The sequence below is a fragment of the Coturnix japonica genome, chromosome 2 (genome assembly GCF_001577835.2).
Source record: "Coturnix japonica isolate 7356 chromosome 2, Coturnix japonica 2.1, whole genome shotgun sequence".
In the NCBI taxonomy this organism is placed as follows: Eukaryota; Metazoa; Chordata; class Aves; order Galliformes; family Phasianidae; genus Coturnix; species Coturnix japonica.
The window spans coordinates 25,007,847-25,023,985 of NC_029517.1; the positions used below are offsets into that span (position 1 = coordinate 25,007,847).

General features: G+C 37.4%; 1 protein-coding gene across 5 annotated transcripts in view; it reads right to left on the bottom strand.

Moving 5' to 3' along the window:
• ETV1 (ETS variant transcription factor 1) overlaps positions 1-15,892 on the bottom strand; it is a 66,206-nt gene extending 50,314 nt beyond the window's left edge. Inside the window, exons 1-5 of one of the 5 annotated variants that reach the window (XM_032443167.1) lie at positions 15,873-15,892; positions 14,644-14,777; positions 13,806-13,893; positions 12,020-12,067; positions 2,112-2,165 (exon numbers count right to left, since the gene is read on the bottom strand). In XM_032443167.1, the coding sequence (XP_032299058.1) occupies positions 2,112-2,165; positions 12,020-12,067; positions 13,806-13,893; positions 14,644-14,688 (235 nt within the window). In that variant the 5' untranslated portion in view covers positions 14,689-14,777; positions 15,873-15,892. Of the gene's footprint in view, positions 1-2,111; positions 2,166-11,490; positions 11,872-12,019; positions 12,068-13,805; positions 13,894-14,643; positions 14,778-14,926; positions 15,102-15,203; positions 15,467-15,872 lie in introns of those variants that run through there. The other 4 variants (XM_015853630.2, XM_015853631.2, XM_015853632.2 and 1 more) reach the window with 4 other exon arrangements.
• Positions 15,893-16,139: the final 247 nt, after the last annotated feature.

Here is a 16,139-nt window from a genome sequence, read left to right on the forward strand (position 1 = left end):
AAGAAAGAAAGAAAGAAAGAAAGAAAGAAAGAAAGAAAGAAAGAAAGAAAGAAAGAAAGAAAGAAAGAAAGAAAAGAAAAGAGAAAAGAAAAGAAAAAAAGAAAAACAAACAAACAAAAAAACCCCACCACCAGTAAGTGAATAAAATAAAAATTAAATTAAGAAGCCAAAAGTTCCTGCCAGTAACAGGGTGTGCACTGGTGCAGTGTATAGACTTATAGATTATATATAGTAAGTAATTATAATACAGTTTGAAGGCAGGTTTAGATCCTAGAGAAAACAGTCACTACCATGACACTTCTGCACCAGTAATTTCCCCATGGCTTTGGTTATGCTCATCTCCATTCCTGCTTAGAAGAGCCCACAGCCACATACATTATATCCATGTGTATGTCTGAAACTCTATAACCTTTGCCAGAATAACTCTCCAGGAAGCTCTTCTGACCTTTACTTAAGATAAAGAAAGTAAGTGAAATGAAGAAATAAATGTTCCTTTGATAATACTGTGTAAGCTGTGGCTAAGGAACTTTGAAATACAACAGCATTAATAAAATAGCCATATTAGGAGAATTTCTTTATCGCCAAAAGCAATGGCAAGCTTCAATGGGGCTTTTCATTCACAGTTCACAAATTATTTTCCAAGAATCATTGACTTGTTTTGTAACGATAATTGTGAGTTAATAGAAGACCTTAACTGTACTTTGTACTCTTACACAAAGGATGTATGCATACGCGATTATATCTGAACCCAGCTCCATATATAGGATAAGGTATTTAATTTTCAACATATTGAACAGTTTCATTTTTCATATTATAGAATTTTAAAAAATAATAATTGTTTAGGTAGATATGAAAAAAAAAATGTTGTAAAGGGCAACTCTAAAAGTGATTACACTTGTTGGTTGGTGTTTGTACAGGAACTTGTAGAGAAAATAAAAAACTAAATTGTTCTTCTGCAGGTACACTATCAGCATCCCAGAGAAGTCATATAAATATATTATCCCTACTAAATGTTGTTTTATATCTAAGTAACTGGAAAAAACAAACAAAAAAAAAAAAAAACAAAAAAAAACAAAAAAAAACTGATACAAGTTTTATAAGAAAAAATCAACAACTCCAGTTTTGTTTTCTAGAGGTTAAAGACCATTGTAATGCAATTCTTCCTGATCTCTCTAATTTTAATCCCAACATATCAGTACAAAACTATATTTAACAGCTACCTGGTTTGGCAAACTGCAGTAATTTACTCTGATAGGATAAATTATTTAAGTTATTTAGCAAAATGGAAAGCTACCACGCATTCCGCTGCAGTCAGCAGACACTGCTGAGAAAAGATCTGATGATGAAGAAAAGACATGCCGCAAGGAAAGATGCGCGCAAAGCAGCCATAAGAAGTCTGTGACTTTGTCACACGGCGTTTCTGTTCCATATTATTAATGCCCTTGCAACCACCCAAAAGCACAGACAAGAAGGCACAGTGAAGGAGAGCCAGAGTTAAAGGGAATAGCAGCAGTTCAAGGAATAACAAGCAAGTTTTGAGGGGTACAGAGTAACAGAATAACTATAGGCATGTTAAGTGAAGTAGCAAACAACACAAAGCATCCAGCTTAACATAACTACTGCTTTCTCCTTTTGATTCAAGACCACCTTTCATTTGAGTAGCAAAATACCATGTTAGAATGACTTTAAAATGTCCCAGAAGTGGCTGTGCTTGATTACCGGAACACTTTATTTATTGATATACAAAATCTACTGAGCAGCCTGATTTCTGCCTTGGACAATTGTCTGCTACATCCCCTCATTCAGCATCCTTCTCTTTATTCCAAGGGACAGGGAGAGCCCCTCTATCCCCAGGTAGGACCTCACTTCCTTGGGGTTGGGGAGGACAGGAGCTGGCCCCTGCTAAAGGTTACACCTTCAGCCCAAGCAGTCCTTTTTGGCTGCATGTCAAATCACCACTTGCTTTATCTGTTCATCCCGCTGATGTCACTGCCCAGCAAAAGGTACCACCACATGACCGCAGATGACACAATAAATAACAAATACAAAGAGCCAAATATAAATATACAAGGACATATTTTTAAGAAAGCGATGATTCATTCTGTACTTACAACTTTCAGCCTGATAGTCTGGCACAAACTGCTCGTCATTGTCAGGTACCTGAGCTGAAGAAAGGAAAAAATAAAAAAATAAAAATAAACAGACAAAAAAAAAAAAAAAAAAAAAAAAAAAAAAAAAAAAAAAAAAAAAAAAAAAAAAAGAAAGAAAAGAAAAGAAAAGAAAAATGAGGAAAGAATTAAAAGAAGCCATTAAAGCATAAATAAAGATTCTCGTGCTTCTTTTGAAGCACAGCCAAGATTAAAATCAGAATTTTTGTTTCTCTCATTGTTGGCCATGAAAATCAAGTATGGAAATCAGACAAGCAACTTGTTTCCATACTGGAAAAGCTGAGCTGCAGGGTGAAGCTGTGTGGTGCGCCCCGCAACAGGGTGCTGGGGATGGGAAGGCTGATGCTGGCACCACGCTTTGCACCTGCCAAAATCCTACCATTCTCATTTGCAAAACATCTGCACAGAAAGCACCAAAACCTTGTGTTTAATACCTATGCATCTTTAACCCGAAGCTACTGCATCTTTGGCAAACTTAAAAATGATTCCAGTTTTTCATGGCAGCTGGCCAACTCAGTAGGGTTCTTTTCATTGTTATTTTAAATACTCAAAAAGAGCTATTTTACCAGACCACAGAATTACTGGTTCAAAAAGAACATTTCAGACACTGAAAAAAATATACTTATTTAAACAAGAATTGTCATTAACATCCATTCAACTTTTCTGAGATCATCTTAGCTTTTAAGAAACTTTTGTTGCAAATCTGAGCCATAAAATACAATCGCTTCATGATCTGCTGATATATAATATTTCTTCTGCGGTACCATGGCTTCTCATTGTGTACCTAAGACATTAGCCCTAGTGTCTTGTAATCTCATTAGAAGCATTTAAGCTGAAACACCACTGAATGTATATTGTAGGTGAGCACATTTGGAGACTGGCATCCTCAGAGCACAACCAGTCCTCGCTACATCTTACAGAGATCCAGCTTACCGTGTCTGATCTCCGTCATCCTTTGCTCAATGTACACTAACTACATGCATTACTGAAAAGCTTCACAAAGTTCTCTGCTAGAACATATTTTAATTTACACACTTCTTGTCTAAAGAAAAGCAAATAATTCACATGATCTTAATTAAAAGTTAGCATCTGCCATGATCTGTTTATCCATTAATATTCGAGAGGTAAATACAGGTTATATAATACATTACTGAAACAGTAACTATCGAACCAATAAAAACTAACTTTAATGCCTTTCAGAGCTCTTTCCAGTTTAAGGCACAGATGATCTCCTTTATATTTATACATTGCTACTAGCTTTAACAGAATTTATTTGAATTAAAAATACATATTTAATTACAATTATTTTCAGTGTGCTCTACAGTACTATTTGTCGACCAGATCTCTTACTCAGGAAATGGGTCTAATCACTTAACTGGGAGAATATTTTCCCTGGGTAAAGAGCTCAGATTCAGGTTCATCATACTGAAAAATTATTTGCTTTCAGTTTTAAAACAAATGTTTGAAGTCTTAGTGTCTTAATTGTAGCAAATATCGCTTAAGAACAAATGACCTTGGGAGCTCTGCAAACATCAGCCTTAAAGGAAATGAAGGTAAGATAAATATATGAAGAGTAATTGATATTACTTGAAAAACAAATAAAAATGCATTACTATTGTTGTTTTGTTAGTGTTTTGCGGTCAACTTACAGTGATCTACTTTCCTAGCAGAAGTCTGCCTCGGAGGCCACATTCGCTCCTCAAAGTTTCAATCTGTATATGTAATTTACCGAACTGAATATTTCTATTATTTTTGATGCATCACATTTCTCTTTCCAACTGGGAAAACACAGGACTTTTACCAGAAATTAACTGAAGGATCATACTAGCCCAAATATTAATACAGTGCAATTTCTGATATTTCATACAGTTCACTACTTGTGCACGTTAGACTTTTTCCTGACAAAAATGCCAAATATTTGACTGTTTGTCTGTCATTGAAGAATCCAATTATGAAATCAAGAGTTCTACTTAAAAATCAAGGATTTTTCACATTTCCAATTGTTTTCATAAGACTTGTGCATACATTCGCCCTTAAAAGTAATTCCATCAAGTAATTCCTTGTTTACAGAAGACACATCCCACACACTGTTCTTAAGCCAGTTATCATTTTTACATGTAACAAGGAAGCTAGAATGATTCTAATTTTGTTATATGCACACAAGAGCATATGTATATGTATGTTAATTTGTGAAGCCGGGATATTTGAAGAAGGCTAAATGAAACAAAAAGCTCGTGCTGAAAGCAGGAGGCTTCATTTAGTGATCGCAGAACTGGGACAGCAATCTTATATAACTTTCTAGAGCATATTCCGTGCACCGGACTGCTTCACAGTGATTCATTCTGTTTCTAGCTGTTTAACCTGACTTACTTCAAGTAAATCTGGTATTTAATATATTAGTAAATAAGGTCTGGATTAAACAAGGAAAATATACTTTTTTTTTTTTTTTTTTTTCATAGATCCCCTAAAAATTATGAGGATGTATTTAACAGAGATCATTTTATCAGTGGTGTAGAAAAAGATGGAGACTGCTGTCAAAATGTATTTTAAATACAATATTGACATAGCCTTAGAAGTCTCTGTGGGACAAGGAATACAATAAGATAGAAGTGTTTAAAACTGTGCCAAATATAAACAAAACAAAGCATAATGTCCAAACGTTCAACCTGGTAACATAGTTTCCTACTGGAATCTATTTCTGACTTACTGATGCTATTAAAACTAAGCCCGCAAGTCTAAACACAGAAATTAAAAGGACCCACTATCTATTAAAGGTGAGAAATTATTCCTTCAGTTAACCCGGTATCATATTTTTTTAAATAGCAGAATTGCAACTCACACATAATCATACTGCAGAAATGCAAAGGACCATCAGCCCAATACACAGACTTCTGCCAACAGCATCTTGCTGCGAGAAGACAAATGGTCTGGATACATCATCCCGTTACTCAAAGGGAAGAGAGCTTTTATATCTTCAGTTTGGATAATTACACACAGCCTTTGCAGCAAATTAAAAGGACAGGTAAAGACACTTCAACATAAATGTCTGAAAGGAAAATGTAACTTGCAGTGTTGCAACTGTCTGCACTTTTATATACATATGACATTCATTTCCTCTTTTCTTTTATTCACAAATACTGCAATTCAGCAAGGCTGCTATAAAATCTTCATTGGTCTTCTGTTAACATACTCAGTACAGGACACAATGCATAAATCACCAAAACATTTTTTTTGTTCTACTTTGCCTTTCAGAGGAAAATTGAAAAAGATACCTGAAATGATCATCTAACTGAGGGAGACTATTTCCCTGAGCTACCTAATTATGAGGGGTTGAGAAGGAAAGTATATACCAAAAGAGTAATAAAAGGTTTTGAAGGATATTAAGCACGTGGCTTTTACTGCTAATAGCAGAAGCAGCGACATCAGTTCATTCTGCATTCATAGCCAGAAAGTCTCACACTCCTGGAGCAGAAAACATCCGCAGCAAGCTATCCAGCTCAGTCTAGATTATTACCAAAAGTGTTCTTTTTTCTCTTATTAATAATCTCGAGACCATTTGGGAAGTGTACGAAAATGTTAATGATAATCTCGAGGACAATATCAGTTTAGATTTTACAGCTTCACTACCTACTCAGTTAAATTCAGTTTGTGAAAAGCAAACATTTACAGCACAAGAATACTTAAGACTTGTTTGCAGTTTTCAGAGTTTTAAAAAGCCTTTAAAAAGCTGAACTGTGCCACAATTTGCAGAGGGAAAGAAGTTCAAAAACAGGAATAAAAAAAGTTTTAAATTAGGGCCTGTTACCTTGCTTTCCCTGCAAGTAAACAAATATAAAAAGTCCCCATGAACAAGCATCCAGGACAAAAGGAGTTAATATTTAATTAAAACCAGCTCTATCCACTGTAACAATGACCTGGAGCCAAACAAGGCAGAAGATGTATGAGTCATTCTTTCTGCCAGTGAATGAGACAGCTGATCTCCGAAGCAATTCCTCAAGACAAGCAGTCAGAACTGGAGTTCTGCCTCCATTCACAAAAACACAGTCCAGCACGAACCATGTGGCCCCAACCGCAAGCTTTTCATGTCACACCCTTCCAGAAAGCTACAGCAAAGTAAACTTGAACTTTAGGCATAAACACACTGATTTCACTGCTTTGTCTCAAGACGTAGCACAGACCTGCTGAGGAACGTATTTAATAAAAGAAAAGTTAAATGAGCTATAAAGGGCTTAAATTTAACTCTTCCTTCTCCCAGTTACAAACAGCTTCATAAAGCAGAACTGCACTCCAGGGAATGGCGTTCTTGTTTAAAATCATCAATTCTTTTATTTTATTTTATTTTTTGAAGAAAACAAGGAGCTGCAAACCTCCTCACTTCACTTAAGACTTTATTTGAGTATCACGACACTTCCTCTGGTGCTGCGTTCTCTGACCTCAAGCTACACCTTTGGAGCTAAGAGCCATTCATTCTAAAATATCAGAGATTTATTCAAAGTGCCAAAAGAAATTTAAATTGACAGGAAATTATACATGGCCAGTAGTGTTTTGGCTGGAGCTAAAATAAGACTTTCAGGCCTCAGAAGTAATGAGTCTACTGAGTTTTGAGTTTTCTTTGATTGTCAGTTCTGAGTATCTGAAAGATTATAAACATTCTAAATATTCCTGAATGAATGGGGCAGGGGAGAGGGGGTGGTTTGCCTTTTGAGTTTTGCTGTTTGTTTTTTTCTTTTCTTTTTTCTTTTTTTCTCTCTCTCTCTCTTTTTTTTTTTTTTTTTTTTTTTTTTTTTTTTTTCAGAGGAACAACTGTTTCTAACAAAGGAGCATTCAGAAGACAACACAGTGACAAATTTCAAGAGGATAAAAAAAACCAGGAATTATTTCCCATAAGCACTGGTTTTGCTGTCAAAACAACCCCAAACCCTTTTTACATAAGTGAGATGCTCTGACTAATAAACTTAAGTGCAGTTCAAAACTAGCTCCAGATCTCAAAATTCTTCCTTATGTGAATAATCCCTAGGAATATGAAGATGGGGTTGCAGAATCTGTTCTTCATTTGGTGCTATACTAAAAATGAGGGAAAAAAAGATAGCTTATAAGGAACACTCTCATTTAACACTGCGACATCTTCTCATCTGCAGACCCCACTATGCCTTTGAAAATTATTATTTTGAATAAAAGGAATTTACTTCTCCAGCAAACAAGAAAAACCTTAGCACATTTATTACTATACAAACTTTCAGACTTGTAGATTTCTGGTGGTTTTATTTGTTTTGGATTTCTCATTAAAAGAAAACACACACACCCATCCCATTTTGCCTAATCTCACTTTTCCCCATTTTTTGTCCACAAGTACTTAAGAGTTATGAGTTTCTGAAAGCCAAATCTGTCGGACTACTAGAATCTATAAAAGAGGCTATTCTCTGAATAACAAAGCCCAAAACGGAAATCTTTTCACTGCTTTTTAAAGTATACCCAGTCGGGTAGATCTCTGCTATGATGGCATTAAGGCATCCTTTCTTGAGTATTTTTTACTCCTAGAAAAACATGGATAGTTCCCAAACATGGCTTTGTAGTATTTGCCGGCTGAATTTTACAACTTTCTGACAGAAAGCAAGTTAGGCACAGGAAAGCGCTACACGGCATCACTGATTTAAATGAAACCACTTCAACTACGCAAATATTTGATAACTTTCTTTTATTAAAAGTGACCTTTTAAGAACTATAAACTGTTCATTTTCATACCTTCTAATTGAAGGAGTAAACCAGAAGCCAACACTAGATTAGGCATCACCACTACACTGGAGCATCCTCCACAGGCAACCAGAGGGCAGAAGCTCATTTCCTCAAGTTCAGCTCAAATGTGGAAATTAATTATTTGGGAGAAATAATTCATTTTCAGGTACCAAGAACCAGTGCTTAAATCCTGGTAGCCGGCAGTAGCCATCTACTCACTTTAGCTAAGCTGTTGTAGAGGCATGAACCCGTTACCTGTAGCCATTATTATTTCAAACCATTTACTGTTCATTTGAGCCTTTCATATTTTTTCAAGCCACACAACATAAAACTTTATTTTTATTCAGTTTATTACTACCTGAGGAATGGATTATCTACCACTTTAGGAAGCACATCTACTGCATACATTTCTTATTTGTTTTTGCTTGGGATGCTTTTTACATATCTTTAGCACAGTGTAGAAGGAACTTCTATCTGAAAGAGTAATTTTTAATAAAAAAAATATTTCTTGGTTAATCTACTGTTCTCCCTAAACTAAATGCCTTCACCATGCAGAGGAGGCTTTCACTCACTAAGAATTCTATTTCTCTCTTCTTTTTGTTCCAGAATCAGAACTAAGAGCTACCATGATAAGATAACATTAGATTAATATTTCAACAATTTTTTTCAAGTCACTGAACAATTGCTATCTGCCATACCCAATCTAATTCCAAATATACGAGATCAATAAAGTCATATTCTAATTTTATCATGACAAAATGTTGCCACTGAGTTATTTAAACATAAAACTAAAGATAATATCTGAATAATATCTGTCTTGGTTAGCAACAGGCAATTTTAACTATTTCCTTTCAAGTTTGAAGGTTGAAGCGATTATTAAAGGCTTCCAACTTTGCATTTCTGGCACCAGAAATCATTTCCTATCTATTTTTGATCCTGCATGACAATTGACATGAAAAAAAAAAACCCTTATTTAGAGTAAGTTTTATATCAAAATAGCTTAGATTCTTACTTGTACACTTAATACTACAAAGTAAAATGCAAGACTCACTTCCATAAAGATGTATGCAGCTAGTGGAATACATCTCTAAGTTTTCTGCAAGTAGCATTCAGCTTGTTAATTACAGGGTAATAAAATATTAAAGAGGTTACTAGATTGTTTACATTTTGCATTAATTCTTTAATACACGAGAGTCTTCACCACTTTCAGTAGGAAAATAATACACTTTTATAGTGTTTCCTACCAACTTTTCACAGATGACAGTAACTGTAAATACAGGTGATTTTAACTGTTCTCCAGGCTAAATTATGTGTTACAGCACGGGTAGCTTCAGGAAAAATAAGAGCAAGCAAATAAACAAACAAACAACAACAACAACACAAAAACAAAACCAGCAAGCATTCTTTGCATGTAATAAAATGCAACTCACTTTCCTCTCCTAACTAATAAGTAGATGTTTGACCTGGTTACTCCCCAGTGGGGATCTGAACTCGTGGGAGAAACCTGGTCAGCTGCCACCGCTTTTCTTAAAAAGGGTCAAGATGTTTTAAAATTTCATGGTCATTTCCCTGGCTCCAGAGCATTATGAAAAGAAATATGTAAACATTACTGACTCTGCCAAATTGGCAGACCTTTAGCCTATGCAGGTCCAGAAGAACATAAATGGACACATCAAGCAAGGGATAAACAAGTCTAACTTCAAAATCGGTTTCCTGTCTAAGCTCACCCATGTAGACATTTAAGCAGAGCCACAATATTCTCAAACACCAGGATGTTATAAAAACTATCAAAACTAGTTGGTTGGCTTTTGTGTGTGTGCTTGTGTTTGTTTTCCAGTAAAACATTATGCTCAAGTTAATAAACCAATATTTGATTTTCTGATCTTGATTTTTTGGGATTTTACCTTACCCTTTAGGAAAGCTGTGAAAAGTTTTATGGAAGAGATAAAAAACATGGCATGGCCTTAAACGTACAGATTTCTTGAAAAGTTAGCAATAGTTTTAGTTTAAATATGTTGTTAAAAAACACAGATATAACATTTTATACATTAATGCTGCTACACGAGAACAAAATCTTTTTCTGGTATTTTATTTTTTTTTAAATTTTCTAGTATTTACCAGGTGATGATACCTGCATTTAGAAAGGTTCATCCTCCCAGCTGACATAGATCTAGACACCCTTCTCTCTTAAATCCTATCTAAATTTATTAAGTGAGGCAGATCCAAAGGGAAAAAAAGAAGGCTTGGAAACAATTCATTCTAGTCTAAAGTAGGAAGTGCTTGTAGAATAAAAATTGCCATTACGGTAATTTATGTACCTATAGAAATGATTAAATCAATTTTAAATTCCATATTATTTTTCAAACTTACATTATTATCTGCACATGCATTATGAATCTGCCTGTATTTTTCTGACTTATGATCAAAGAAATCTAATCATTTTCAGAAACAAAAATGTCCATCCCAGTAAAAAAATCAAGCTAAAAGTTCTCCTCTCCATCAAAAAAATAATACCTTTTGAATAGCATTTTAACATACTTCTGGCTATTTAAAATGAATGAGCTGCTATAAAATAAAGAGAGCCTTAGTGAAATTACCACAGAGATAGCTACAGTTGTAGCTGATCATTATACTAGAAAAAAAAAACTGTCTTCTTGTAGGACATTCTGTTTTCAATGATTGGGAAAGAATCTTCCTAATTCATAGAAATATGACCTCTGTTCCGTGAACTTTAAAAGCATTTTCTACTTATATACCAAGTAACTACATGCTAAAAATAATGCTAGGAAAAAAAACATCAGCAAAATAAACAGTACCCCACACCTTATTTGCAGGTTAAAAACTTGACTAACTACATATAAAGCTGCTAAAAAAAAAACCCCACAGTCTGAAACCAAGCAGTCACCAGCAACATTTCTCTCTTTCTATGAAAAGCAGCAGCAAGCAGCTCACCCAAACGTCTCCCTCTTCCAAAGAATCTGAGCATCTACTCTATAAACAACTGCACATAGTACAGTGCATAATAAAAATTAAACATATGTGAATATCCATATCCATTTAGATCAGGATAATTTGGAAAAATTATCTTAGTTTGCATCATAATCTGATTTCAGAAGTTTACATTAAAATTTCATCCAATAATATTAAGAAGAGAAAATGCATAAAAATCTTTATGCTTAAAATAAATACTATTGTAAATATAAAGGACAAAAAAATAATCAGGAAGCACTGCAGAAGAAAACAAATGCACTTTATAAGCAGAAATTTCCCTTGCATTTTGTTAAAGTTCTCTTATAGCATCAGTTCATCTTTTTTCCTTGGTAAATTAATCTCTCAATAGCTATTCTAAATTCACATTTCTAAATTATTGTTTTTAAGCTTTCTCTCTTCAGCAGAATGTGTTCTGAAAGACTATTCAAAATACTTAAAAGCAGAAACAGGTGCAAAAAAGACCGATGTCAGTTTCATAATCACTCCATACACAATCTCATAACTACAAATCAGAAGAAAAATAGCATGCAAAATATTTAAAAGCAACAGGAAAAAAAATAAAGCAAGAAATAATACTTTTAAAGTATTCCATACACACCTAATGTTCTGTGTTGTGAACAAGGTGGAAAGAAGACACTTGCACTTAAATCTTGAAGCATCCCGTCCCGATGAACCCAGAGAAACTAATTTCTGCCATCAGAAAGTACTCCACCAGAACACCAAATAATTATACGTGCTGCTCTAAAGGAAACAGCAAGCCCAGTTCTGGCTGTATGTAGTCTCTCGAGGTACAATAATATAAACCTGATCAATTGCAATTAAAATCTGAACAGAGGCTTAGAACTTGAAGTCTTGGTGCATTAGTTCTTGCCAAAAGCAGATGTGATTGTGAGCTGGAAGCAATTTCTCCTGGTAATTTGTGATGACACTGGGTAGAGCAGCCCCAGAGTCCCCAAAGACAAACTCATCAGAGGCTCTAATGTATGCATGACACATGAGGTGGCTCTTTTAGAGCTCAATTAATTGGGCTGAACATTAAGACAGCAAGTTCAGGAGTTTTTTTTTTTTTTCCCCTCTTCCCTTCAGAGTTGTTTTTCCTCTTTTTACAAGCAGTTTTTTTCCCTTACCTTCTGCAAGCCACGTCTCCTGTAATTGGCTCAGATCTTGAAAGAGTTCTGCAAAAAGATGAAGACAGGGATAAAAGACTCATACCTTTAATCTCTTCCTAGGATTAAAATATACTCAAAAATATCTTTTTCCTGAAGATCAGTGTATATGAATTCTATTTTGGCAGTCAAACATATAGACAAAGATATTTTCGGGTTGCAGTTAATAATTTTTCTACACCTCTATAATACTTACTGTATTATTTTCTCAGTTCTCAAAATAATAACCAGAATATTAACCAAGTTCTACAGTGCAATCGGCTTATTCAGCAACACACAGGTTAACGCTGCTATTCTTTCTAATACAGGTGAACTATTTCTATTTATATGACCCAGGCCTCCTCCCGCAATATCTGTCCGGATAAAGCTCTCTTGGAATTCAGCACAAGTTCTCCCTGTCCAGACTGAATATTTTTATTAGCAGGGTTGTACCTATCATATAAAAATTCTGAAACAAAGACCTGGGGAGCTGCAACAGCAATGAGAAATGGAAAACCTTATTTCTGTACTTCACCTTATGTTTTACTTTGTGTGACAAGAGAACCAGCACCATTTCCTGCATACTGTACTTACTGTACTTATTTAAAGTGAAACCACTTTCTCCCAAGGCTGCATTTTGCAGAAGAAAAACCTTTCTGCAGTTCACTGAAACTGCTTGCTTATAAGGGTGCAAACAAGAGCAGCATTCAGATCATTTGCAAAGTCCTGAAACGCAGTTACGAAAATTCTGTTTACGGACAACGAAGTAGGATATTTGAACTGACAAATTGTTTATTTTTAATTTACTGTATTTTGAGAGTGACTTCCTCTTTTATGAATGCTGACAGATAACTATTTACATACACTTAAATGACAGAGGCTATTCATTTTTCCTCTGGACTGATACCTCATGTTAGGAAATCTTTTAACTGAAAGTCCGGAAGTTGTTTTCTTTTCAATTTGCATCAGAAAAAAACAAAAAACAAACTTTCCAAGGAAGTAAGTAGGGTTTTTGAAAGTATCTCAGTGTGTCCTCACCCTGCTACAACTTATATGGAGGTATTATTAGCCCCTGAAAGCTCTCCTATATGCCTGTCCTACTCAAAGGGGTGTAAGAGAGCATTTCTATTGACCTTGTAACCTACAGAAGTGATAACCAGACAACAGATCTGAAGCCCTAGTTATGTGAGCAGCTACTGATGGGAACAAGTTACAAAACTTTGGCTCTGAAAACATCTTCCATCCTAGTCTTCCTTAACTCAAACTTCCCAGGGTTTTTAACCCTATCAGTGTTATGCAGGCACAACAGCAGTAGCTCTACCACAAGGCAAGAGTGTAAACAATCCACCTCCACACCAGCATTTCTGCTCCTACTCTCACCAGTGAGCATACACCAGTGGAAAGGACTGGGGGAATGTGGAAAGGTCTGAGTCTCATGAGGACTGAAGGAGATAAAACCGGGTGCACTCTGTCCACGACTTGTCTGAGATGCTGCAAAGGCTTGGCCTCAGTACATGACAGTCATGTGCCGCATGCGCAGCAATACCTAAAATGCAACAGGGTAGGTCAAGGAAAGAATATCAACTTTATCAGTTTATTGCCTTTGCCAGTTTGTTTTGCAACAGTAAATGCAATTTTCTTGTCTTGTTTATTCAGATTGATCTAGATAAATATATTTCCAAAATAAATAAATAAAGAGCTCTCAAAAAGCTTCTCTGCATTAGTAAGTAAGGGGGGGGATGGGGTGGGAAGAAGAACAAGCCCTCACCTTCTGAATCATGAGCCAGGTCTCTGTTAATGAATTTTCTTTTCCTGACATTTGTCGGTCTTTCATTACAGTTTCTCCCACGCGGATTCTATAAACAGGAAAGATCAGTTACTTTAGAAATCTGAGGGTTTTTTTTTTTCTTTTTCTTTTCATTTAATCAAGAATACTCAAAGCCAGCATGAATTCTTTACATTTTCAAACAACGGAAATGATCATCTTACAGCCTCAAGCTTCTACCAGAAGATATTGCTGAGCATCTAACATCCTCCTAAAGATTTCTGTGTCTAAATGCAACATATTTCTAGCTACCCATGTAGATTTCTATTTGTGCAGACAAATATGAAAGCAACACAATACTAACCATGTACTTTTAGCATCTAAAGTACAGAAACCTACACAATAGCATACAGATCCTCTCTGCATAATATACACAGGAGAATCCAAGTACTCTGCTCTGCCTTTCCCTCCCCTGTCCCTTATAAAACTGTTTGCAAAGTCCTGAAAAGCAAGGAAAAAAACAAATGTTAAGGTTTGACTCAATTTCATTCTTCTGAGTGCTGGATACAAACACAGCCAGAAACTTTGGATGCAGTTGCTGCTCTTGCCTTTCTGATCCAATGATTATGTTTGGGATTTTTTAATCATCCTCAAACTGCCTTTTAAAGAACACTATGCTTTACTGGAATAATGGGAAGATAAGCTTGTCTCGCAGGCACAGCTCTCAGATGAAGAGTTGCCCCTACAACAGCAACAAAGCAGATACTCTGCCTGCATAACTCCCCCACAGAAACAAGTCGGAGTCAAGTTTATAAACACCAACTTTAAGCTGATCACTCACACTGGTGACCATGTAAGGCACTTGCTGGTCATAAAATCCATCCATCCTGTGGCTCTTCCACGAGTCTGAACTCAGTGTTTTATTTACTGGGCATTGGATCTGGAGATTTCCTCGGGATCTGGACTCCAATCAGCCTGGAGGGGAATACAAGATGGCTTTTAGATTAAAAAAAAAGCAAACAAACAACAACAAAAAAACATGAATGAACTGCTTGCATTTGCATAGCTAATTAACCTCAAAGAGTCCCATTCATAAAAAACAACACTCCCTTCTCTGCCTTCACCTGGGCTACACGCTTCTGCCAGGAAAAACCGGTGCAAAAGCACTTCGGGGTAGCAGCCGAAAGCCGGGGGAGAGGCAGGGGTTTATGTATCCTCCCGCCGGATCCCCCGGGCCATCCGCGCAAGTGGCAGCCCCGGCTGGGGCCGTGTGCTCGGCTGTAATGGCGATCGGCACCTCACGGCAGCGACGGCAGCGCCCGCCGGCCACGGCCACGCACACCCACACGCGCACACACACACACACACACACACAGACACACACACACATACAGCACGCACCCCGCCGCCTTCTCCTCGGGGATCGCTCTGGCCACCCTCCGCCACCACGCAATCTTCCGGAGCGCCGGACAAAGTTGCGGGGAAGACCCACCTGAAAGGCCACGCGCGGCGATCGGCTGCAAAAAATTTCCCTCCAAATTTAATAAAAACATTAATTATTCCCCGGCACTTCCCCCTCGGAAGCAGCGAGCGCCACTGACAGAGCTCAATCCCGTGGTTTTTCCTCTCCTCCTCCTCCAGGGGCCCCCGAGCCGCGCCGGCGGATCCCCGCCGCCCATTGGCTCCCCGCGCCCCCCGCCGGATCGCCGGATCGCCGCCCGCCCGCCCGGCTCCGGCCCCGGCCCGCTCCCCCTGGCCCGGCCCGGCCCGGCCCCGCTGCCGGCGCGGAGGAGGAACGGCAGCCCCTGGCTTCTCCGCCGGGGGGGATCAGCGGTCACATGCGGCACGGTGCCACCACATCGACCCCGCGATACTACTGCGGCTCATACACCCCCGGGTGCCCCTCCATCCCCATCCCTTCTGACTCCCAATAAATAAATAAATGAAAATAAGAATTTGAAGACGTTTAGCCTCCCTGGCTTCAGAAAAGCAAGGAAACGATCCCCACACTCACATCCCATCCTTTTTCTGGCGGCACAGCAGTCCCACCAAACTTTGCAGGAAACAGACCTGAGGGCACCCGGAGGCTTTGGCCAAAGCTGAGGCTTCATGCTGCTCCACCACGATCTGGTGGTATCCCAGTTTGTTTCGTTTTGTGATGTTATTATTGTTGTTGTTTTAGCTGAATCATAGAAAGCAGTTGTTGCTTCTACTTAGATTTCTTAGCTTTTGGGTCAGCAGCCAGGCACCAGACCCAGGGGCTGATTTTTGGTGGCAAGATGTGCAAGCTCAGGATTTCTAATGGACTCCCCAAGCCAACCTGCATTCTTTCTCTGC